At 34.2% G+C, this 27574-nt stretch overlaps 1 protein-coding gene across 22 annotated transcripts in view; it reads right to left on the bottom strand.

Moving 5' to 3' along the window:
• GPHN (gephyrin) overlaps positions 1–27574 on the bottom strand; it is an 801248-nt gene that overhangs the window by 560652 nt on the left and 213022 nt on the right. For 5 of the 22 annotated variants that reach the window (XM_071213867.1, XM_071213866.1, XM_071213865.1 and 2 more), the window contains one exon: positions 5094–5214. The exons of the other annotated variants lie outside the window; for them this stretch is intronic. In XM_071213867.1, the coding sequence (XP_071069968.1) occupies positions 5094–5104 (11 nt within the window). In that variant the 5' untranslated portion in view covers positions 5105–5214. The remainder of the gene's footprint in view (positions 1–5093; positions 5215–27574) is intronic. 22 annotated transcript variants of the gene reach the window in all.

Genomic DNA, 27574 nt, shown 5'->3' on the forward strand with positions numbered 1-27574 from the left:
TTGCTGTATATTCTTCTGTGTCTGCTTGCATTCTTGTCATGCGGCACCAGAAACAGTGTCACTTTTTTGTTGCGTCACCTTGCTGCGTCATCTCTCCGTATTTGCAGGGCCACTCCTGGGGCAGGCTGCACTTCTTTTGCGTGGAGCAGTTCTCCTTGCAGGGCACGCTCCTTGTGCATGGGGCACCCCTATGCAGGGGACACCCCTGCATGGCATGGCACTACTTGTGCATGGCAGCACTGCATGTGGGACAGCTCACCAGGTCAGGAGGCCCTTGGGTATCAAACCCTTGGACTCTCCATATGGTAGGTGGATACTCTTGTCCAATTTGCAACAAAAACTTACAAAATATACCATAAGACAGTAAACTTTAGCAGAGTCTCAGGGAAAAAAAATTACTTTTATGGAAATAATCCAGAGGAAATACAGTCTCTGGAATTACTAATCAAATATTTTACATTAACTCTCTTCAATAGGATAAACAAACTAAAGGAAAACATGAACAAAGAACCAAAGGAAAACAAACTATGAACAAAATGAGAATTTCAATAATGAGATAGAAATTATAGAGAAAAACCAAATGAAAAACTTGGAGCTGAAAGGGCAGTAACTGAAACAAGAAATTGAACAGAAAGGTTCACCAGCAGATTGGAGAAGTCAGAAGAAAGACAATTAAACTTGAAGATAGGAGAACTGATATTGTCTAGTCTAAAGTGCAGGAAAAAAATGAATCGAAAAAAAAAAGAAGAGTTCAAGGAACTCATAGACACTTTCAACTGTATCAATACATGCAATATAGGAGCCCTGGAAAGAGAATTGAGATAAAAGGCCATAAAAAATGAAAAAAATACTTGAAGAAATAATGACTGAAACTTCCCAAATCTAATAAAAGGTACAAACATACAAATCCAAGATGCTCAACAAACACCAAACTGGATGAACCCAAACAGATCTGTACTGAGAAGCATTATAATTAAACTGTCAAATGGCAATGATAAAGATAGAATCTTAAAAACCCCAACAGAGATGTGATGTGTCACATATATAGAATACCTAATATTAACATCTCATTTCTTAGTAGAAACCATGGAGTTCAGGAGTCAGCAGGAGGTCTTTTTTCCACAGAGTATACAATCAATGGCTCTCAGAATTGCAGAGTTGTGCATTCATCTCCAAAATGAATTTTAGAAACACTATACCCTATACCCCTATTACTAACACTAAGAATTGGTGTGCTACAATTGTTTAACATGATGAAAGAATATTAAAATATTACTGTTAAATATAGCCCATAGTTTGCATTAGGTGTATTTTTTTCCCAGATACCACCTCATTATTAACATTTGGTAATAGTGACGTACATTTGTTCTAGTTCATGGAAGGATTCTACCACAGGGTTCACAATATTATACACTTCCATTTTCATCCTGTAGCATTTGTTCTATAGTGACATAACTGACCCTCAACTTCCCTTTACAACCACAATCACTCACATAACTCAGTACTGACAATTACATCAAAATAACGTGCGATGATCACCTCCATCCATTTCCAAACAATTACAATCAACCTTTATTAAACATTCTCCACAAATTCAGCATCAGCTCCCTATTCTCTACTCTGTCATTCTATCTCCTGATAAACTATATTCTAGATATTGACTCCAGGATTTGCTCATTATAGTTAGTTCATATTAATGAGATCATACAATATTTGTCCTTTTTCATCTGGCTTATTTCACTCAACATAATTTCCTCAAGGTTCATCCACATTGTCACATGCAACATGACTTCATTTCTTCTTACAGATGAATAATCTTCCATCATATGTATATACCACATTTTGTTTATCCATTTATAGGTTGATGGACACATGGGATGAACACATCTTTCGGCAATTGTGGATAAGGCCTCTATGAAAAACCATGTGCAAATGTCTGTCCACATCCCTGCTTTCAGTTCTGAGTTTATACTTAGTAGAGGGATTGCCAGCTCATATGGTAGTTCTATACTTAGCTTCCTGAGGATTAAACTGTCTTCCAGAGCAGCTGTACCATTCTACACTTCCATCAGCAGTGAATAAGTATTCTTTTTTCTCCACATCCTCTCCAACAATTATAGTTTACTCTTTTATTAATAGTGGCCAGTCTAGTAGGTGTGAAATGATATCTCATTGTAGTTTTGATTTGCATTACCCTAATAGTTAGTGGCACTGAGCATCTTTTCATGTGTTTTTTAGCCATTGTATTTACTCTTTGGAAAAATGTCATCTTTTGCCCATTTCTTAATTAGGTTTTTGTCTTCTTATTGCAGAGTTGTAGGATTTCTTTATATATTCTGTATAGTAAACCATTATCAGATATACGGTTTCCAAGTATTTTCTTCCACTGAGTAGGCTGCCTTTTCACTTCTTGACAAAGTCCTTTAAAGCACACAAGTATTCATTTTGAGGAAGTCCCCTTGATCTATTTTTTTTCTTTCGTTGTTCATGCTTTTGGTGTAAGTTCTAAGAACCCACCACCTACAATAAGATCTTGAAGATGCTTCCCTACATTTTCTTCTAGGAGTATTAAGGGCCTGGTTCTTCTTTTTAGGTCTTTGATCCATTTTGAGTTAATTTTCATACAGGGTCTAAGACAGAGGTCCTCTTTTATTCTTTTGTATATGGATATCCAGTTTTTCCAGCACCATTTGTTGAAGAGACAGTTCTGTCCCAGTTGAGAGAACTTGGCAGCCATGTCAAAAACCAATCAAATATAGATGCAAGGGTCTATTTCTGAACTTTCTATTTGATTCCATTGATCAGTATGTCTATCTTTATGCCAGTACCATGCTGTTTTGACCAGTGTAGCTTTGTAATATGTTTTACAGTCAGGAAATATGAGTCCTCCAACTTCCTTCTTCCTTTTCAAGATGTTGGGGGGGACATATTAAAATGCTGGAAGGAAAAAAAAATTGTTATCTAAGAATAACTTATCTGTCAAAGCTGTACTTTAAAAGTGAAGGAGAAATTAAGACATTTCTGGACAAACAAAAGCTGAGGGAGTTCATTACAGTGAAATCTGCCTTCCAGTAAATGCTGAAAGGAGTCCTTCATATTGAAAGGAAAGGAAACTAGATAGAACTTGAAGCTTATAAAAAGAAAAAAAGACCTCCAGTGTAGGTAACTATATGGGTAAATATAAATGCCAGTATTCTTACATTTTTCATTAGTAATGCTGTCTTTTATTTTATATATCACTTAAATATCAATTGCTTATAAAAACAAACATAAAGCTTTCTTACTGAGCACACAATGCAAAGATGTAATTTGTGGTAAGAAAAACATAAAAGAAAGGGACATGGGACCATAGAAACAGAGTATGTGTAGACTTTTAAAGTCAAGCTGGTATCAAAAAAATTAAATTGTAATAGATTTAGGATGTTAAATATAATCCCCATGGTAATCATAGAGAAAACATCTTTTAAAAATCTACACAAAAGGAGATGAAAAGTGATTCAAAATGGCTCATTATAAAAGGAAGGTAGTAATAGAAGGAAAGAACAAAAAAAAAGTGTAAAACTTACAGAAATCAATTCATAAAAATGACAGGAGTAAGTCTTGCCTTACAAGTAATTACCTTAAATGTAAATAAACTCACCAATCAAAAGTAAGAGCCCGGCAAAATGGATAAATAAACAAGACTCAACTCTATATGGTTTAGAAGCAACCCATCTGAGGTCCAAAAATACAAATGGTTAAAAGTTAAAAGATGGGGAAAAATTCATGCAAATAATAACAAACAGAGAACTAAGGTGGCTACACTAATATCAGACAAAATATACTTTAGGTCTAAACTATCGCAAGAGACAGAAAAGGACATTATATATTGATAAAAGGGCCAATTCAACAAGAAGAGTTAACAATTATATTTATACCTAACAACATGGTCCCAAAATACATGAAGCAAACATTGACAAAATTGAAGGGAGAAACAGTTCTACAGTAATAGTTGAACATTTCAAAATACCATTTGCAATACTGGACAGAATATCTAGGCAAAAGGAAATAGATTACACAAACACCACTATATATTAACTAGATCTAATAGACACAAAGAAAACTTCCAATAACAACAGAACACACATTCTTTTCAAGTGCATATGACTCATTCTCAGGATAAAACAAATGTTAGGCACAAAAGAAGTCCCAATTAATTTTAAAATACTGAAATCACACAAAGTAATTTCTCTAACAACAATGGAGCAAGGCCAGAAATCAGTTAACAGAAGCAAAAAAAGAAAATTTTCAAATATGTGGAAACTAAAAATCACACTTTTAAGCAACCAATGGGTTAAAGAAGAAACTAAAAGGGGAATTAGAAAATATTTAGAAATAATGAAAACAAAGATACAACCAACCAAAACTTATGGGACACAGTGAAGTCAGTGCTTAGAGGGAAATTTATAGCTATGAATGTGTATATTAAAAATGAAGAACGATTTCAAATCAATAACCTAAGTTCATATCTTGAGGATCTAGAAAAGGTAGAGCAAAATAAACCCAAACTTAGCAGAAGGAAGGAAATAAGATTAGAGTGGAGATAAATAGAAGAACAACTGAAATAATCAATACAACTGGCAGAATTTTTGTGAGACTGACAAAAATAAAAAAGCCACAAATAACTAAAATCAGATATAAAAATGGTGATACCACTACTGACCTTACAAAAGTAAAAGGATTAAAATAGAATACGACAAACACTAACAAGTTAGATAATCTAGACAAAATGGAAAAATTCTTACAAATGCACAAATTTCACTCAAGAAGAAATAGAAAACCTCAACAAAACTATAACAAATACAGTGATTGAATCAATTATCAAAAACCTCCCATCAAAAGCAAATCTAGGATCAGATGGCTTCCCTGGTGAATTCTACCAAACATGTAAAGAAGAATCAATACCAACTCTTCTTAATCTCTTCCAAAGAACTCAAGAGGAGGGAACACTTCCTAATTCATTTTACTGTCAGGTTTCATTCCACAAAGTTTCCTGCATACTCCCACACATCCCATCATTCCCACCCTGCTTTTACATCTCCATCAAAACTTACCTTTCTTTCATAAGATTGTTTTCCTATTAAATTTCACTAAATGGGAGGGTTGATATCTTCTCCTTCACCTTATCTTCCCAAGAGTGTTTGTCATGCTAAATCAGGAGTCAACAAGCTTTTTCTGTAAAGGGCCAGATAGTACATGTTTTAGGCTTTGTGGACCATACAGTCTCTGTTGCAACTATTCAACTCAGCCATTGTAGCCAAAAGCAGCCATATGTAAAGTGAATAGCCATGGCTATGTCCAATAAAACTTTATGTACAAAAACAGGCTGCAGCTAAATTTGATCTAAATGGATCTCTAATTATTATCACTTAAGGGTATAATAGAAGGGACTATATATTTGATAAGGGATTTTTCCTTTTCAAACTGCTCTATCTTACCAATAAGGCTAGCCTGAAGTGAAGACCCATATCATTATTCCTGCTGGGAAGAGGAGAATAAGTGCATTGGGTGAAATGAGAACCTATGTCCACTCTACCAAGAGTCTGTGTGCAGCAAAGCTTTTTCAGAATGCTGGGTCATAGATGCCTCAAACACCCATCCCTCAATGTTGGGAATCAGCTTACAGTGCAGTGGCAGTATCTCTGAAGTCACACAGTCCACAGAACTTTGTACATTCTAATCAATTTGTTCTCAATGCTTTCCCATCCCCATTTCTAAACTTCTGCCACTTTCTGGAATCATCCCATTTTCTCCATCCAGAACCCACTTGCACTACTTCCAAACAGATTCTGTCCATAAGCACTTCATATATAGAATTTCTGGAACCCATCAATCTGGGGGGTGTGGATGATTCACCTCAGGTTCCTCTCTTTTCTAAGAGAAGGGGAGGAAGAGTGCCTGGGGGAGGAAAGAAAATCAGGGGTCATAAGAGGGGAGGAAAAAAAAAGAATGAAAAGAAAAAGAATATTAAAACAAGTTGATTTTCATGGATTTTGGAAAAGACTGATAAAAAAATTTTGCCCAATTTCTGAATCAGTCTTCCTCCCTAATCACCTGCAGCATTTAGAGAGCATATAGAAAAGATTTAACTAGTCTAGACAGCTTGCCTAACACAATGCTGAACATAGTAAATACTGAATTTCAATACTGAATTTAAAAATTTGTTGAGTTGAATTGTAACTTTAGGTCTTGTGAATGTTTATCAATCTTACCTTTTACTTTATCTCTTGGAAAATTAAAGTTCTGTATTTACAACTAATCCAAAATGTTCACTGATTTACATAGTCAATATGGATTATAATTTTCATAAAGCATCAATTATCAATTTTATTAATTTATCTGGACACTATGTTACTGTTTGCTGTGTTTATGATCTTGCATTCTAGTTCAGATTTTACTAGGAAAATCAGCCAACTATCCAATTGATAAATATATTTACTGAGTACCTAATTATCAGATTTTTTTCTAGCTCTGGGAAAACAAAGGTAAACAAAATGATGTCACAGCCCTCATAGAGCCCAGGGAGATAAAAATTAAATAAGGAAACAAATAAATTAATAGGATAACTTTAGGCTAATGATATAAAATTATAGGAAGAGTTTACTTTAGGCAAGGCTATTTAAGAAGGCCTCTATGAGGAGGTGACTTGAGTTAACATCCATCAGCAAGCCATGTAAAGAGTTAAAGAAAAGCATTTAGGCAGAGGACTGCAATCAGTGAAAGGGAACAATAGAGAAAAGGGCTTGGTCTGTTCTTACAACAGAAATAGAAGCCAGATGAGCCTGTATGAAGTGAGAGGAAAACTGGTAAATGAGAATGGAAAAGATAGTCAAGAACTAATTACACAGGATCTAGTAGTCCATCCCTAATAGATTGGATTTTATTCTGATTGTTACAGAAAGCCACTAAAAGCTTTTAAGAAAAGAAATGTTGTGATCTGATTTCCTTTTATAAAAAATTTCTCTGGCTGATGTACAGAAAATAGAAGATGGCAGGAGTAGAAATAGAGATATTTAGAAATACTGCAATGTGTAAGTTAAAGATGATTTTGACTTGAACCAGAGTGGTGGCAGAAGAAATGAAATAGACATTTGATAATATTTTGGTGGTAGAGATGACAGGATCTGGTTAACAGACTAGACATGGGACTGCAGGGTATGAAAGGGACCAAAAAAACAAGAATATTTCCTAGGTTTGGGGACTGAAAACCAGTTAGAAAGAGGATATTAGGTTTGGAATAATTATAATAAAAATAATAGCTTTCAATTTCTCATTGCATAATTAATTTATATACGTGATATAACTTAACTACATACATAATTTTATGTGGTCAAACATTTGGTTGCCTATGAGGAAAGACTGCTTTCATACTGTTAATTAAATTATATAGTATATTTTAGGGTTTGTATGCAGTCTGCATTTGATCAAAACACATAATATACAAAAATATCTGCTCTATTTCCTGAGGTACTAATATTTGATTAGGTATCCATAAAACTGTCAAAATATATATACTATCAAAAATATACAATCTACCCTTAAGGGTTTAAAAAAAAAGAGAGGGGGGGACGACGGACCAGTTAGATGGTTGTTACCTTTACTAAAATTTGGTAGAATGATGGAGAGAATGAGATTTGTATAATAACCAGGTAAGACTGATTAAGTAACTAATATTTAATAACATACTATCAAAACAACTCAAAACATGCATCTGGCTACTTAAGTATTATTTAATATTGCTTCATCTTTCTTAAAAACATATTATTTGTTGTTAAAATGATGGTGCTATGTTACGTTTGATAATTTCCATACAAAATACATTCTAAACTTTGTATGTTTTCTGCATGAGAATTTATACACTTTTTCAGTCTTAAAAAAATTTATCCCAAGTTCTGGTATAGTTGCCTTGGTCTGCACTTACAGAGAAATCAGAGTGATTATTTGACTAATATATGCCTTCTCGATTAGTCTATATGTTCCAAGAGATCATGTTAGTATTTGATCTCTAAAGTGCTCAGTTTTTTACTCAATGAGTAAATGAATGAATATTTAGAGTAGGAGTTCTTAACCAGGGGCCTGAATTGAAATTTTCAAAAAACATTATTCTTGTGGGGATGTGTAGATGTGGGTATATTTATTAAATAATGTAAAGTACAGTGTGAACTTAGTAAGGGGTTCATGGTTTTCACCCAACTGGCAAAGGGGTCTGTGAAACAAAAAAGGTTAAGAACCCCTGATTTAAAGAGAGACAAAATAGATAATCAGTAGACTTACAATAACACGAGAGACTAAAATAAGGAATAGACTTAAAGAGTAAGTGAAAATTAGCACTTGTAATCTAAAATTATATAATTTATTAGGTTTATTTAAATAAGCATTAGTTCTGATCTCACCTGAAAATGGCTCTACGTTCATGGAAGGGATACACGTTAGAAATTCTACTGAGAAATGCCAGGTCTCTGATCCTAGAAACATTTCTTTAGCATTATTTATTGAGCATACAATACTTACAAGGAAATATACAGGGTGTTCCTTAAATTAGTAGATAAACCTCTCAAGGAGCTTATAGTTAACTGATAATCAGTGACATTTTGTAAAAGAGCTAAAATGCATTTCTTTCAACAAATCAAGAGTTTCCTGAAATTCGTTTTTTTTAAATTATTTATGGCTATATTTTAATATTACTTTTTTTCCTGTCATTTAAGCTTTGTAGCCTTTCATGTGTTCCAAATAAGTCCTATCATGTTAACTTTTTGTATACCTATACATCACACAGCCTGCAATATTTAAAACAAAACAAAACACTAGAACTTCCACATCTGACCAAGACAAAAGAACAGAGATTGGATTTACTCAATTACCTAAAATAAGAAGTCAGACAAAATATATAAAACTAACATTTTTAAACATTGGAACTCAAGAAGTAAAGGTCATCAATCCCTAGGAGATAGGAAGCAAATGGGTGAGCTATACCCCTACTTTAAAGGCTTGAGAGTTTCCAGGTGGCTGTCGCAAGAGGAGGAACCCAGAGGGAGCCCAGCAGACTACTTGAGTACAGGATATTGAGTACAGGGAGACCGCATTTAAGTACAAATGTAAATCCTGTCAATTCCTAGTGACTCCCTTTTACCAAGATATTCCCACAGTGAGTTCCTCTGGTATACATCTTCTGTTGCTGCAGCAAGTTAAATAAACCTAACTTAGTTTGACTACCAAAATATAGTACTGCTTAACAATATTAAGTTTTTTCCTCCTCAAAGGTAGCAGCAACACAGGGAGGGAGCAAGGAGAAAGTATCCCCTTCCAGCACACTGTCAATGAATGATGCAGCCACTCTGAGACCCATGGAGCCCTCCCATGGCTCCATTGAAAAACTAGCATCTCATTCACAAACAGGTAGTGAGGAGGGCCTGGGAGCAAGGATGCCATCCAGGAGTGGAAGACAGAAGCCCAAAGAAGGGGAGACCAAAAGGAGCAGAGCAAGGTGGAAGGAGGAGACCAAGACGAACCCAGGGAGAGGAAGGAGGAGAAGAGCCTGAAGAGAGGAAGAAGAGAAGAGCACAAAAGGAGGAGGAGAGGAACCCAAGGAGTAGGGGAAGAGAAGGGCCCTGGGTCAAACCTTACTCTTTTCATCACCCTGAAGTGATGAAATACTATAGATTACAATAGCTATCTAATGATTCTTATATTCTTAGTCCAGTCCACAATGGTTTCTTGTCTAAGCCATGGTTAGCAAACTTATTCTGTAAAGTTCCAGACTATAAATCTTTGAGGGACATATGGTCTCTCTCACAACTACACAACTCTGCTGTAAAAGAGTGAAAGCAGCCATAGACAATTCATGAAAAAATGAGCAAGGTTATGTTCCAATAAAACTTTGTTTATAAAAACAGATATTAGTGCATATATGCTCAAAGTTTGCCAACCCTTATTCTAGACCGTAAGTCTAATACAGTCAGTGTCTCTCCAATGTCTAAGAATGAAAGGTCAAATGACATAGAAAGAATCCAGATAACGCAACTGTGATGGTTTGAAACTGGGTAGACTCCAGAAGATCATAAACTAAGCCATTCCTATGGGTGTGAACCAATTGTAGGTGTGACCTCGTGATTAAATCACTTCGGTTAAGGGCCTTTCATTTGATTATTTGAATAGGGTAGGACCCAGGGTGGGTCTTTTATTTTTTTTTTAAGATTTATTTACCTATTTTCCCCTTTCTCTTTCCCTCCCTCTGCCCTGCTGTTTTTGCTTTCTGTGTCCACTTGCTGTGTGATCTTCTGTATCTATTTCTCTTCTCATTTTTTCTCCTCTAGGATTCACCAGGATTCGATCCTAGGGACCTCTGATGTGGAAAGAGGTTCCCTGTCAGCTGCACCACCTCAGATCCTGGTTTCTGCTGTGCTTCACCTTGACTCTCCCTTTCATCTGTCTTTTATTGCATCATCATCTTGCTGCGTGACTCACTTGTACGGGCACTGGTTTCCCGCCTGGCACTCACGTGAGCACTCGGCTCACCATGTGGGCACTGGCTTGCCTGCCGTACAGGCACACGTTCTCTTCTTCTTTTTCAGCAGGAGGCCACAGGGATCAAAACCGGGTCCTCCCATATGCTAAGCAGAAGCCTGATCACTTGAGCCACATCCGCTTCCCTAAGATGGGTCTTAATCTTCTTACTGGAGTCCTTTATAAATGGGATAAATACTGAGAGAGGGAGGCTCAGAGACAGAGAAAAAAGACCCAAAAGCTGAGAGAGAAAGTCGCAGAACAAGAGGCTGAAATCAACTGAACTGAGGAGAGAGAAAGTCAAAGGAGGAGCGGCCAGAATCTGAAAACAACAGAACATCGAGAAGACAAAGACAAGCAGATTGCCATGTGCCTGACTGCCCACAGTTGCAGCTTGGGGAGAAAGCATCACCTGATGATGCCTTGGTTTGGACATTTTTCTTGGCCTCGAAACTGTACGCTTTTAAACTAACAAATCCCCATTATAAAGGCTTACCCATTTCAGGTATATTGCCTTGGCAACTCTTATCAAACTAAAACAGCAACTATACCAGTATCTCCAATTTTCCCTATTTGCTCCTGATGCCATGACTGTACACTTGGGTACACATTATATTGTGTACTTTTAGTAATGAACATCCTTATACATCAGAAATACCCACAATTTCAAGTGATAACAAATTATCCATTTTCAATCGGCATGCTTAGAAAGGATTCTTAAAGAATTTCAAAAAATGTAATGATACTGTAAAGTCATAATTATAGGCCATGCTATATAATTAAGGAAAATCATAAACACTAAGTTATATAGTTGTCATGCAAATATCACTTGACAAAATTTGTAATTAATAATATTGTGTCAGATAACTAGTAACAATTCTCTTCAACTTCCATTTAGGAAGACTAAAAAATGTTTCAGTATTCAGCAAGATATAGTAGTACACAAAGGGTAAGGTAGAGATGTGGATTCCCATAAGAAACAAAAAATAAGAGTAAAGTATACATATCCAGATATAAAATATTAGGATAAATTTTCTATTTATTAATCAACATATCAAATCATTACATGAAGTTACTCTCAAATAATAAAAAAAAGTTAAACATCATTCCAATGAGAAATATACTTATTCATGGTTAATTTAGTTTGTGTGATAACAAATTCACACATTCTTTTAAGAAAAACCAAAGGAATTTCATAGCATCATGAGAGAAAAACAGAAATTTAACCCATTTCAATAGCAAAATTTAAATTACTTCCTCAAAAAATGTTTTCAAGGACTCCCTGGGGTTCCCTAAAACCCTATTAGAGGGTCCAAAGGTCAAAACAACTTTCATAACTTTCATAATATCAAGAAGATATTATTGCTTTTTTCACTCTAATAAGATATGCAATGGTGGGTAAAATTGCTGTGCCTAGCATGAAACAAGATAGAGCCCTCAAACCTTACAAATACTGATAGTATTCTTCACTGCCATACACCCCACCTTTTAAAAAAAGGGCAGTTTCACTTAAAAAGTCCTAAAATAAAAGCAAATATTTAATAAACTTGTATCTGTCACTATACATTTGATACCTTCCCAATACCTAAAGATTTTTCTAAAGAGATCATTGATGTTACAAGAAAAAATTAGTAAATGTGAATTTTTGGTATTATATATTATATATTGTAAATATGCTCAAATATGAAGATCTGCATAAATTAAGTGAAGCAGTATTTTCCAAATGACCAAAAAAATGCAGGAAGATCACTCAAAGAAAAAGGGCAATAAAAATATGAGACTTTTTATTTAGATAATTATAGATAAACATGGGGCTCAAAGAAATAAAACAGAGATCCTGTGGATCCTTAACGCAGCTTCCCATAATGGTAACATTTTGGAAAATGATAATACAATATCACAACCGTAATATTATCACTAATACAGTTAAGACACAGAGCATTTCTATTACCTCAAAGATCCTGAATACTGCCCATTTATAGTCAGACTCACCTCCATCCTGCCCCCACATCCTCATTAAACCCTAACAAGTATTAAATCTGTACTTCATTTCAATAATTTTATCATTTTAAAAATGTCATATAAAAGGAATCATATAGTGTGTAATCTTTTTGGATTTGCTTTTATCATTCAGCATAATTGGAGATCCATTTAGATGACTGAGTTTATCAATAGTTTGTCTCTTTTTATTGCTGAGTTATATTCCATGATATGGATGTACCACAGTTTAACATTCACTTATGAATGATACTGGGTTGCTTCTAGTCTTTGGCAATTATGAAGAAAACTGCCATAAACATAATTTTGGGGACCTAGGCACTTAGCCACCTGTATGACCTAGATACAAGTTAAAGGTTAACAACCCTGCCCAGAGGGAAGAGAATGCATAGATAATGTGGTAAACTATAATTTTCCCAATGCAGTAAACATCCTTGGTAAATGTCCTTCCTATGAGCATAGTAAAAACATCACCACACCCCATATGTATACTTCACATGATGCCAGCAGGAACTCTGTTCTCACACCCTATGGAATGTTCTTGTTCTGAAACCCATTATATATCAACCTCATTTTCTCAACTTTTTATGGTGTGCTAATTTCATTTATTCTTTGACCAGCTGCAATCAAAAGATCTCTCCTGTCTGTAAGTCCCAATAAAGCTTATGATTGACTAAATGTCAGGTATGTTGTTTGGTTTCATGACCTCACCAACTCACGCCCTTTAGGAGTTGGGTTTTAACAATAATATGTACAGGTTTTCTTTTGCGGTGGAGGGCATAAATGCCCTAGAATACAATTGCTAAGTCATATGTCTTTTCAGAGTTCTTTCTATATTCTATATACTAGTCCAGTGTTGGATATGTAATATGAAAATAATTTTTCCCATTCTGTAGCTTGTTTTGTTGCCCTCCAACAGGGTCCTTCACACAGTAAAACTTGAATTTTGATAATTTGTCATTTTTCATTTTATGCCTGTTTTTGTGTCAAATCTATGAATTCTTCACCAAGTCCTCTATCTCAAAGCTTTTCTCCTATTTTTTTTTCTAAAAGCTTTATAGCTTTACATTTAGGTCTGTGATTCATTTTTAGTGAATTTTTGCTTAAGGTATAAGACTGAGGCAGACATTCATTATTTTTTGCCTATGGATGTCCACTTGTTCTATTTGTCTAAAAGACTACCTTTCCTTCAATGAATTGTTTTTGTGCCTTTGTCAAAAATCACCTGGGCATATTTGGGTGGTTCTATTTCTGGGTCCTCTATTGTTTTCCATTGATCTATGTGTTTGTCACCCTGCCAATGCCATACAATACTGATTACTGTATCTATATAATAAACCCTGAAACTGAGAAGAGTGATTACTCAAAGTAAAATCTTCAAGGGAAGCAGATGTAGCTCAAGTGATTGAGCGCCTACTTCCTACATACGAGGTCCTCGGTTTGATTCTTGGTACCTCCTAAAAACAAGACAAACAACAAACAAACAAATGAAAAAACCAACTTGGGGTAACTGGTGTAGCTCATTTGTTGAGTGCTGGCTTTCCATATATTAGATCCTGGGTTCATACCAGGCCCCAGTACTGCAAAAAAAAAAAAAAAAAAACTCTCTTTAAAAAAAATTTGGCCTATTCTATGCCCTTACACTTTTCATAAAAATGTTAGAACAATCTTTTCTATATATACAAAAATCTCTTTCTGGAATTTTGGTAGGAAATATGTTAAAACTTGTGTTATCAATTTGGGAAAAACTGTTATCTTTACTGTGTGGAGTCTTCTGATTTATTATTTTGTAGAATTTTTCAACATAAAATTCCTGTACATGCTTTGTTTTTTTTTTCAGACTTATACCTAAGTATTTTTTTCTTTTTACTTTTGGGCAAATGTAAATGGTATGGTATTTTTAATTACAGTGTTCACAAATTCAGTATTAGCTTATAGAAATACAAATCATTTTTATATGTTAATCTTATATCCTGTGATCTTGCTGAACTCAGTTCTTAGTTCTAGACAGTTTTTGTAGATTTCTTGGGAGTTTCTATGTAGAAAATTATGTCATCTTCATTTCTGATCTGTATGCCTTTTAATTCCTTTTCTTGTCTTGTTGCAATGGCTAGAACTTCCAACATGATGTTGAATACACATGATTACAGCAGACATCCTTGCCCTGGTCCTGATCTTAGAAGGAAATCATATTGTCTTTCACCATTAGGTATGGTGCTAGCTGTAATTTTTAAAAATTTTTTACATGTTTTTAATCAAATGGAGGAAATTCCACTCTATTACTAGTGTTAATGTTTTTTTTTAAGTGAATATGTGTTCATTTTGCCAAATGCCTTTTCTGCAGCAATTGGTATGATCATGTGGTTGTTTTTCTTTAATCTGTTAATAAGATGAATCACACTGACTGATTTTTAAATATTGAAACAGCTTTGAAATCCTGGAATATAACCCACTTAGTGATGTGTTTAATTGTGTATATACAGTCGAATTCTACTTGTTAATATCTTGTAAAGGATTTTGAAGCCTCTATTCATGAGGACTATTGGGCTGTTATTATTCTCTTTTTGTTTTTATCTGTCTGAGATGGTATAAGGGTAATATCAGCTTCATAAAATCAGTTGGAAAGTGTTTGCTCTCTTCTAATTTTTGGAAGAGATGATTTAGAAGTGTAATGATTAGTTTCCCCGTATTCGGAGAATTCCCTGTTATCTTTTCATTACTCATTTTTATATTGATTTCATTTTGTTTGGAGAACATACACTGCATGATTTCAGTATTTTTATTTTGCTCAGGATTGGATTATGGTTCAGACTACTGTCTATCTAGGTGTCTGTTCATGGGCACTGGAAAGGAATGCACACTCTGCTTGGGTTGGGTTTATTCTGTTGTTGCCAATTTGATACTTTCCATTGTGTTGTTGAGTTCTTTTTTATCGTCCTGAGTTTCTGTCTAGTTCTTCTATCAATTTTTCAGAACAGGGTATTGAAGTGTCCAACTCCAATTGTGATTTGTTTTTTATCTCTCCTTTCAATTCTGTTAGTTTCTATTTCACCTATTTTGCAGCTCTGTTGTTTGCTGTATAGACATTTGGCAGACTGACCCAAGGTTCCTAGATGGTCTATGTTCTTCTCTCCATCTTTCAGTTTTCTTATGTTTTACATATAATATTCAGGGTTTTTAGTCGTATTTGTATTTGTAGTTGTATTTAGGAAGAGTTTAAAGGTTATAAAGAGTTATAAAGAAAAGTATGTATACTCCATTTTCTGAGAAATGGAATTCTCTTGACCAATGGCTTTTAAAGTAACACTGTATGTCAAGATCTTTAATATGGCTTCCAATTCAGCAGTTACTTACCTCAAAGAAATTACCTACGGTCTAGCTTTGGCATAATAGCAAAAGATAATATCCATACTCACTTGAAAAGGTTTTTCAAATATCCTCTCTTGTAAACCTGACATTAGAGATTTGCAAAACAATGCCAAAATTTTCACTATTTTTTTGTTTTGAAATACATAGCTCTTTTTCATAAAATTATATTACTTAACATGGAATGAATTTATTGACACTGTAAGGGAATTAATAAATACTTATAATTTTTAATATAGCAAATCCAATAGACATAACCCACATAAACAAAAAGTTCTGGAGGCTTCAATAATTAAGAGTAATGAAGTCATGAGACCGAAAAGTTGGAGAACTAGTAATATATAACTAGCACTGGGAAACAGACTTGGCCCAGTGGTTAGGGCGTCCGTCTACACATGGGAGGTCCGCGGTTCAAACCCCAGGCCTCCTTGACCCGTGTGGAGCTGGCCCATGCGCAGTGCTGATGCGCGCAAGGAGTGCCATGCCACGCAAGGGTGTCCCCCGCGTAGGGGAGCCCCACGCGCAGGGAGTGCACCCGTAAGGAGAGCCGCCCAGCCTGAAAAGAAAGTGCAGCCTGCCCAGGAATGGCGCCACCCACACTTCCCGTGCCGCTGACGACAACAGAATCGGACAAAGAAACAAGACGCAGCAAATAGACACCGAGAACAGACAACCAGGGGAGGCGGGGAAATTAAATAAATAGATAAATTAAAAAAAAAAAAAAAAAATATATATATATATATATATATAACTAGCACTTAAAATAACAATAGAATTCAATAAAGTGCCACATAGCTGCTTCAAAAGAGTGCTACATACAATGTTTTAATTCCAAATATTGCCAAGATTTGACTGGTATGTAATAATATGAACCATGAAATCCAAGTAATCTAATACATCTTTATCCCTTTAATGTGTAATTACAAATATGAACTAACTGTAATTATAAACTGAGAATAAATCAACTTGAAATGACGTTTGTATAGATTTTCTGAGAAAATTTAAAAATAGCATGACTTTTTTTTAAAATAGTCAGTGTTCTTTGCAAAATATATTCAAGATCTTTGGTGTTTTTCAAAAAAATGTAGCTAGCATATTCACATTCAAATAATTCTCTTTTGAAAGTTCAATAATTGTCAGGATTTTCTTTATGGATTGTAAAATAATAGAATGTACCTAATAAATGCACCACATTTATCAAGGAAGATTCACATATTTCTGGAAATGTTGCTCCTTTTCTAAGAATTATCATTTTATTTTGGAACTGATTTGCACCATGTTATTGGGGGTTGTAAACACTTGCAAATCAGTAAAAATAGTTGACGAAATAAATGTTATAGGTAGTAACTTAAGTAGGGAGAAACACTGGGAAACATTTTATAATTTGTCATATTATTAATAAAATTTTTATTCATTATGATTATTTGCTTTTCTATATAACCTTGTGAATTCAGATATTTGCATAAGGAAAACTCAGATAACAAGGATCCCTTGTATTTTATCTTTTTTCCCAATGCATAACATAATGCTTCATAAATTGTAGATATTAAAAATTTCTTGACAGAAAGAATGAAAGAATGATTTGCTATTTCTCCTTATTCTCCAGATTCCCTACTAAAATTCCAAAGAGTATTTCCCAAAAGAGTACTTCAATTCAATCCTGCCCAGTAGGGAATAGAAAAGAAAAACTTTGTCGTTGTCCTCAAAGATTTTACTGTTCAAGAGATGAAAACAAATGTACAGATAAGTTAATATGAAGAAGAAAACAAGACTCTTATAAAACACAGGGTCCAAAGAAAGGGAAGAGAAGGAGTAAATGAGGGAAAGAGATCTTTGGGTAGGGAGAAACAACAGATAGGATTAAAATGAAAAGACTGAAAACTGTGGAGATAGAAGGAAAATGGCAATTGGGAACTAATGGAAGAAATCGGGTCTACCTGGAGAAGGAGGCATGAAAAAAAGGTAGAGAGGCAATTATCTCAAATATCCATTTAAAATGTGTGGCTTGTTAAGAATTGTTGAAAGGACAGTCTCAAGGACATAGAAAGACAACATTCTCCTTGTCCTTGTTCTGATCAACATTTTCATTAATTACTTGGATGAAATAATTGATGACTTACTGACTAAACTAGTAAATTTACCTGACTCAGTACATGTACAAAATCTGATTCCCAAAAGATCTTTAGAAGTCAGCATGATGGGGCTAACTCTAACATAATGAAATTTTGAAAAGAACAAGTAAGATTTGCCCACCTGGTCTAAAACCAATGGAAAAGATAAAAATGGAGAAGACTCATCTTAAACCATCAGCATCTGAAAGAAATGAGATTTTAGGGTGAAGTAAAAATTCCAAGCAGAAGAGAGACACTTCAGGAATGGCAGCATGGGGAACTCCTCAGACACTAATTACAACCATAAATGGTGAAAATTTAAACAAAATAAAGCAAAACAACCATCCAAAGTCTCTGAAAATTATCTTAAGGGCAAAAAGTGAAAAAGCAAATGGAGAAACATTAAGCAAGGAAAAACTACTAGAGCTTGGTAAGTACAATTAGAGTATGTCACATTTTAGCCAAGACCCACTCGCTCAAACTTATCCCCATCCTAAAGGAAGGTCTATTCTTGGCAGGTCCAGGCAATATTACAGGGCTCTTTCCACCTCCCAGATTCTTGTCTAGTGCCAACAGTATATTCCTTGGAAGGACAAGTCACCAGCATTTCTCATGCCCCTCCATCTCTATGCTACAAAAGTTCTCTATTCTAGGGGAGATCTGCTAAGAGGGCTAGGGTTACCTTCCTTCACACATTACATGCTTATAGGGAAATGGTACTTATCACACTCTCATGGGGAAACAGTTCTACTTTTGGCAGGAATAAGCCAAGAATACAGGGTCCCTATTGCCCTTACCCTTGCTCACTTAAAGGACACAGATTCCGCAACAGGAAAGACAAGCCAAGAACACCAGGGGTTCACATCCTCCCAGCAATCTGCTCATAAAGCAAGAGTAAAATTTTAAGAAAAGTGACAATGTCCCCATTCCTCACTCCAAAGTAGTTCTGCCATGGTTTTTCCCAGAGAGAAAGGAAAGATTTTTAAAAGTTCAGAAATTCTTGCTAAAGATTTGGAACTGAGGATGTTAAGTTCAAGCTCAAGGATGCTATCAAAAACAATGGAGAGTCTGGGGACCAAGCAATTAAGAAGACGCTGGTAGCTCCAGGGTATTAACAAGCGAAACCTTCAATGAGCTGTAATATTAACAAAAATAATCAGGGGAAGAGATGCCTTAGAAGAGACCTCCTGGGGTCAGAACAAGCCTCAAATATTAGACTCAAAAACAAACCCTCCAAAAGAGGCTGATTTTAATTGGATTAGACTGTGGAGCAATTTACACTCCAGGAAATTGTTAAAAACAATAGAGCAATAAGCCAAAACTGAGGGGAGGCTAACAGCTGGGTATGATAATAATAGAGAAATGTCAAGTAGAACCTTAACAAAACAGGGAAAGACTCAAAAAAAGCTCTGCTTAACACACTGTTATTCCAGGGTGCTGTGTATATACTTAATCATGAACCCCTGAAGGAACAAAATCAGAGGGAACACACTAGCAAGAAAATAGATAATTGAAATAGTTCAGTCAAGTCACTAAAATATACAAAAAACGAGAAGAAGCCTAGGTGGGGGGAGACATCAGTATCCAGGATGCTATAATGTCTAAACAGTACTATTTTCAAAAAAAAAATTTTTAGGCCTGTAAGGAAACATAAAAGTATGATCCTTAACTCCCTAGAAATGAGCCCAAAAGTCAGACATAGCCAAAAATTCTAGGAAGTTATTATATGTTCAGAGAATTAAAGGAAATCACACTTAAAGAAGTAAATGAAGGTAAAGTACAATTTCTAAAAAAAAAGAGAGAGAATAACAATAAAGAGGTATTGTTTTTTTAATTCAAATGAAATTTTGTAATTAAAAAATACAATAAACAAAAAGAAAATTCACTAGAGGAGCTCAACAATAGATTTAAATTGACAGAATAAAGAATCAGTGAATTCAATGACCAACAGAAATTATGCAGTCGAAAGAACAGAGAGAAAAAAGAAGAAAATGGAACAGATCATACAAGACCTATTGACTGAAAACTTCCCAAATTTGATGGAAAACACTGATCTACAAATCCAAGAGACTCAACTAACTCTAATTAGGATATAAAGAGATCCATACAGAGACATCAAAATTAAAATGTTAAAATAAATATCTTGAAAATTGGAAGAGAGAAATGACTCATCATAATGGAACTACATTAAAATTCACATCTCACTTCTCAGCTGAAATAAGGGAGTTCAGAAGGCAGAAGGAAAACATATTCAGGTTGCTCAAAGGAAAAAAATACTGTCAACAAAGAATCTTATATCATGAAAAATGTATTTTAAAAATGAAGGCAAAATAAAGACATCCACAGATAATAAAAGTTGTCAGAATTTGTTGCTAGTAAACCAACATTACAGGAAATACTAAAAGTTTTCAGTGCAGAAAGCAAGTTATACAAGACAATAAATCAAATATAAACACATACACATAACAAACAAAGAACTCTGGCAAATGTAATTATGTAGGCAATTTGAAAGACAGTAAAATTGCGTATTTTTTTTCCCTTTCTTCCCTTAACTGATTTAAGAAGCAACTGCATAAGCAATATATGTAAGCATAATGTTAAGACTATAACATATAGAAATAAAATATATTTTACGATAACAGCACAATGGATGTGTATAGTAGAAGGCTGTATTTCATAAGGAAATGACATAAGATGGTAAGTCCATTCCACAGGAATAAATGGAGAAAATCAAACCTGATAAATTTAATATAATGATATCTATAAATTCATACATATGTTTTTTTTTCTCTTAGCATGATGTGAAAAGACTAAATTTTATAACATAATCATCATAACAATGTATTTTTTAGTTTGTAAGTACATAAGTGTAGTATGTATAGTAACAAAAGTAACAAAATGGAGGAGAAAGAATAGAGCTTTATAGGTGTCAAGTATCTCTATCTCCCTGGAATTCAGTTATATAAATCTGAAATAATTCTCGTAAGTTGAGATAAATACAGCAAACTATAGAAAAACCCATGAAGAAAGTAACTAAAAAATTAGTTTAAAAAAAGCATCAAAGGAATTAATGTTAAACCTAAAAGATATTCACTTAATGTGAAAGAAAGCAGTAAAGGAATAGAGGAAAAATGAAAGACACAAGACACATAAAAAACAGAAAGTGAGATGGCGTACACCAATGATTTTAGCAGCATTATTCACAATAGACAAAAGGTAGAAGAAACCCAAGTGTCCAAAACAGATGAATGGATAAGCAAGATGTAGAATATATTTACACAATGGAATACTATTCAGTCATAAAAAACAATGATGTTCTGATGCTACATGGATGAACCTTGAAAACATGACGTTGTGTGAAATAAGCCAGGTGTGTGCATGCACACACACACACATATACAGAAAAATATTGTATGGTCTTGCTTAAATTAAATCTCTAGAACAAGCATATTTCTTAGAGATGGATAGATAGTACATTATAGGTTTTGGAGGCTGACCTCCAGTCAGGGTGAGGGAGTTATTATTTAAAGTGTGTAAAAATTCTGTTTGAGGGAAGTGGACTTGGCCCAATGGATAGGGCGTCCGCCTATCATTGGGAGATCCGTGGTTCAAACCCCGGGCCTCCTTGACCCGTGTGGAGCTGGCCCATGTGCAGTGTTGATGTGTGCAAGGGGTGCCCTGCCACACAGGGGTGTCCCCCACATAGGGGAGCCCTAAGCACCAGGAGTGCAGCCCCGTAAGGAGAGCCGCCCAGCGTGAAAGAAAGTACAGCCTGCCCAAAAATGGCACCGCACACATGGAGAGCTGACACACAAGATGATGCAAAAAAAAAAAAAAAAAAAAAAGAAACAGATTCCTGGTGCCACTGATAAGGATAGAAGCAGTCACAGAAGAACACAGAGTGAATGGCCACAGAGGGCAGACAACCGGGGGGGGGGGACGGGGAAGGGGAGAGAAATTTTTAAAAAAATTTGTTTGAGGTGATGAAAAGATGAAAAAGTAGGGGTAATAGAAATTGGTGGTGGTAGAACAATGTTGTGAATGTAATAAATAGTAATTAGCTTTACTTAAAAATGGTTAAAATGGGTAATTTTGAGTTCTATATATGTTACCACAATAAAAAGTTAAAAAGTAAAATAACATTAAAAAATAAAAGTGAAATAACATTAAATGTAAATTCAACCAAAAGCACAGATTGTTAAGACAGGATAAGAAAACACAAAACCCAATTATTAATATATGAAGTATACAGGAGACACATTTTATATTCAGAGATACATAGGTTGAAATTAAGAGGATAGAAAATATACATCATATAAACAGTAACCACAGCAGAGCTGGAGTGACCATATTAATCTCAGACTATATAGACTTCAGGAAAAAACTAGAAATAAAAAGGAATATTTTATAATGATAAAAGGATAATCTATCAGAAATCCATAAAAATTGCAAAGATATAGGTGCCTATTAACAAAGTTCAAAATTGTATTAGGCAAAAGCTAACATAATTGAAAGGAGAAATAGAGAAATCAATGATAATAGTTGGAAATTTTAAAAAACAAATTTCAGGAATGAACAAAACAACTAGTCAGAAGATCAACAGGAAAACAGAAGACTTGAACAACAGTATAAACCAACTAGACCTGCAATATAACTACAGAATATTCCACTCAACAAAAGCATAATGCACATTCTTTTTATGTATACATAGAACATTCTCCAAGATCAAACATATTCTAGGCCAATAAAACAAGGCTCAATAAAATTTAAAGGATTTAAAAATCATATAAAGTATAGTCTCCAACCACAATGGCAGGGAATTAAACATTAGAACAGAAAGAAAACCGAAAGTATTTGTTACTAAAAGGCCCACCTTACAACAAACACTAAAGGAAGGTCATCAGACTGAAAGCATGTGATCACAGACAGTAATTCAAAGTCACACTCCTCCCAAAAAAAGACATTCAGTAAAGGTGATTATAAAAGACAATATACATGCATATTTCTTAACTGACTTAAAAAGCAAGTGTACAAAACAATACATAAATAATTGTTTTCTTGGGCCTATAACACATTGAAATGTAATATATATGACAATAACAATACAATGAAGGTTATTGGTAATACATAACATTAGATGCTATCCTGAATCCACAGGAACTAAACAAGAGAACCAGAAATAAAAAGATTACTACCAAAAACTATATAAATATATATTTGTTCTCCTTCATTTTCTCATTTTCTTTAACAGGCACAAAGTTAGATAAAACAATAATTGTAACAATGCACTGTTGGGTTTGTAACATATATAGATGTAATATGTATAACAATATGGCCCAAAAAGGGAGAAGAGGAAACAGAGTAATATAGGAGTAACGCTTCTATATCCCACAAGAATTGAGTTAATATAAATCTCAAGTAGATTCTGATAACTTAAAATGCATGTTATATAGCCTGCAAGATTGGGCAGGAGAGAGTGTAAACTACAATGTAAACTATAATCCATGTGTACTGGCAATGCACCAGAATATGTTCACCAATTATAGTGAATGTACCACACTAATGAGGGATGTTGTTGATGTGAGAAAATGTGGGAGGTGTAGGGAGCAGGGCATATGGGAATCCCTTTTATATTTTTATGGAACATTTATGTATCTTTTAAAAAAATAGAAAATATATATATTTTTAAAAGATGCACATTATAAGCCCTTTAGTAAATACAGAGAAAATACTCAAACAAGAGAGTGAAAAATTGTTAAAGGAAATAAAACCTTACACTAGAAAATATTTACTAAATGCCATAAATAGCAATAAAGGAAAGACAGGAAAACAAAACAATTAGGAGCTTTATAGGAATAAAAGTAAAATGGCCTACGTAAATTCACTTATATCAATAAGGACATTAAAGTGAATGGACTAAATCAAAATGCACAAACTTTCAAACTGGATAGTGAAACAAGATTTAAGTACACACTGTCTATAGGAGACAAACTTTAGATTCAAAGATACAAATAAGATCAAAGCAAAAGGATGGAAAAAGATACCATACAAACGGCAACCATAAGAAATCCAGAGTGGTTATGTGAATATCAGACAATATAGACCCAAACAAAAAGTATTACTAGAGATGAAGAAGGTAATTTTATAATGATAAAGGGTCAATCCATCAAGAAGATATAATGATTATAAACATAAGGCACCCAACAAAATATTGCCAAACTACACTGAGCAAAACTTGACAGAATAGAAGAACTAATTAGTTCAATAATAAGTAAAGACTTAACTATTCCACTTTCAGTAATGGATGGAATAACCAAGCAGATATTCAACAAGGGTGTAAACACTTAAGACTATAAAGCACCTATAATCAATAAAAATCTTTCAGAACACTCAACTCAACAAAGGCAGAATATACATTCTTAAGCACATGTAACATTCTCCAGGATATAGCATATGCCACACCATAAAATAAGCCTCAATAAATTTTAAAGTATTAAAATCATATAAAGTATGTTCTCCAACTTCAATAGAAAAACACTAGGAATAAATAACATAAAGAAACTCGAAAGATTAATATGTAAAAATTAAAGAACACACTCCTAAACAGCCAAAGGTTCAAAGTAAAATTGCAAGGAAAATTAGAAAACACTTTTGTTACCAGATTTTGTCTAGGTTCTTGACTATGTTACTGAAATGAATTTCAAGAGCACATCAGGTGAGCAGGCCAGTAATTTATTCAGGCAGGGAGGGACAAGAAATGGGAGAAAATAACAGACCATGGGTCCCAGGTGAAGAGGAAGGAGCTGAAAAATGATAAAGAGCCTGATTTACAGACTATAATTTCCTATTATAGATTATAAATCCCCAGGTTTACTTGTGTAGTGATCCAAGCAGGGGGAGAAGGTGGCCTGAATTGGGGTCCAAAGATGAGAAAGAGTTCAGGCCTTGCGCCTGCTTTTTGAACTATTAATTATTCCACCCCTTTGCTAACGGCAGAGAAGGAATTTCAGCTATTTACTGTTTTGATTGATTACCTCCCCATTAATTCCCCATGAGGGCCCAATGATAAAGTCCTTGGGGAATATCTGAGGCTTTTCTTGGCTTCCAGAGGAAGTCCTGTACTGAATGGCAGAATCTTGGGGAGGGTCTTCCAGCAGCCATCTTGGGGGTTATTGATGTCCATGTGGACTCTCTACCAGGCTCTGGATCCATCTATTGATTCCTTATCTTACAAGCCAGATTCACTTTGATATGAATAAAAATAGAAACAAAGCATACCAAAAATTATGGGATATAGCTAAAGTACTGCTAAGAGAGAAGTGTATAGCTGTAAATGTTATATAAAAAAGATCATTAATAACTTCATCTTCAATTTTAAGGCACTGAAAAGCAAAGCAAACAAAACCAAAAGCAAGTAGAAGAAGTACTAAAACTTAGAGCAGAAATTAATGAAATAAAGAAGAAAAAAATCAACAAAACCAAGTTGCTTCCTTGAAAAGATAAAGTTTGACAAACCCATAGGTAGAGCTAGACTGACCACAGAAAATAAAGACTCAAATTTCTAAAATCAAGGATGAAAAAAAGGACATAACTAACAACCTACAGAAATGAAAAGGACCATAAGGGAATATGATAAACAACCTCAGGCTAACTTTAATGAAACAGCAAATTCCTAGAAAGACAAAAACTACCAACACTGACCCAAGAAGAAATAGTAAATCTGAATAGACCCACAAATTAAGAGACTGAATTAGTAATTTACAAACTGCTGAGAAAGGAAAGCCCAGGCCCAGTGGCTTAACTAGTAAATTATACTAAAGGTTTTAAGAAGAATTAATACTAATTTTTCTCAAACTCTTCCAAAAAATGAAAAAAGAAAAAAGGAAAGAAAAAGAAAAAAGAAAAAAAAAAAGAGGAAGCAACTCATTCCAGCTCATCCTGAGGTCAATATTGCCCCAACACCAAAACCAAAGATGTCACAAGAAAACTACAGACCAACATCCTTCATAAATACAGATGTAAATATCTTCAACAAATAACAAGAAACTGAATAAAGCAACATAAAAAAGGACTATAACCCCTTTTATACCTATTAATATGACCAAGTGGAATTCATCCTAGGAAAGTAATATCAGTTTAGCATCCAAAAACCAATTAACATAATATACTATATATCAATGAAATAAAAGACAAAAGCCACGTGATCATCTCAATAGAAGCAGAAAAAAAATCTGATGATATTCAGTAACTATGATTTTTTAAAAACACTCAACAAGCTAGGAACAGATAGGTAATGTCTCAAACATATAAAGGTCATTTATAAAAACTCCACATGTAATATACTTAATGATAGACTGAAAGCTGACCCTCTAAAATCAAGACAAATGCAATGATTTTTGCTTGTTATTTTCATTCAGTAATTACCGGGGCTTGTAGCCAAGGTAAGAAGACAAGAAAAGAAAAGGCATCCTGGTTAAAATGGAAGATATAAAACTATCTGTATTTGCAGACGATATGATCTTGCATATAGAAAACCCAAAGGAATCCATTAAAAAACCATTAGAAGAGGATTAAATAAGGTTAGAAGATACAAGATCAATGTACAAAAGTAAATTGTATTTTTGTTTACTAGCAATGTGCATAAAATTTGAATTGATCCAAAAATAAATTAAGACTACCATTTATAATATCAGTAAATTAGATATAAACTTAACAAAGAATTGCAAAGCTTGTACTGTGAAAACTACAAAACATTATTCATCAAATTAATCTATACATTTGGTACAATTCATATCAAAATCCAAGCTGCTTTTTTGTAGAAATGGACAGGCTGAATCTAAAATTTATATAGAAATTCAAGGGACCCAGAAAAGCTAAAATAATCTTGAAAAAGAACAAAGTTGAAGGACTCAAACCTACCAATTTGAAAACTATTTAAAAATGCACTGCATTAGTGCGGTGCTGTCATAAGGATAGACATATAGATCAATAGAACAGAATTAAGAGTCCAGAAATAAATCCTAACAGTTGGATTCAACTGATTTTTCAAGACAGCTGCCATGACAATTCAGTGAGGAAAGAACTGTCTTCCCAAAAAATGGTGCTAAGACATTTGGATATCCACATGCAAAGGAATGAAATGGGACATTATTACACCACATGCAAAAATCAAGAAGGGATCATAGAACAAATATAAGGTATAAAAGCTTAAAACTCTTAAAATAAAACATGAAGAGGGATCTTCCTGACCTTGAGCTAAGCAATGGTTTCTAAGATATGCCACAACAACTAAAAGCACCAAAAAAAAACCAAAAAACAAAAAAAAAAAACACAGAAGTTGGACATCATTGAAATTAAAAACCTTGTGCTTCAAACAACATCATCAAAACTGTGGAGAGATAATGCATAGAATGGGAGAAAAAATTTGCAAATCATATAGCTGATAAGGGACTTGCATCCAGACTATATAAAGATATGTCACAATCCTTTTATTGAAAAGGACAAATAATGAGCAAAAAAATTTCAACAGACATTTCTCCAAAGAATATATACAAATG

This window comes from Dasypus novemcinctus, chromosome 3, assembly GCF_030445035.2.
Source record: "Dasypus novemcinctus isolate mDasNov1 chromosome 3, mDasNov1.1.hap2, whole genome shotgun sequence".
NCBI classification, from domain to species: Eukaryota; Metazoa; Chordata; class Mammalia; order Cingulata; family Dasypodidae; genus Dasypus; species Dasypus novemcinctus.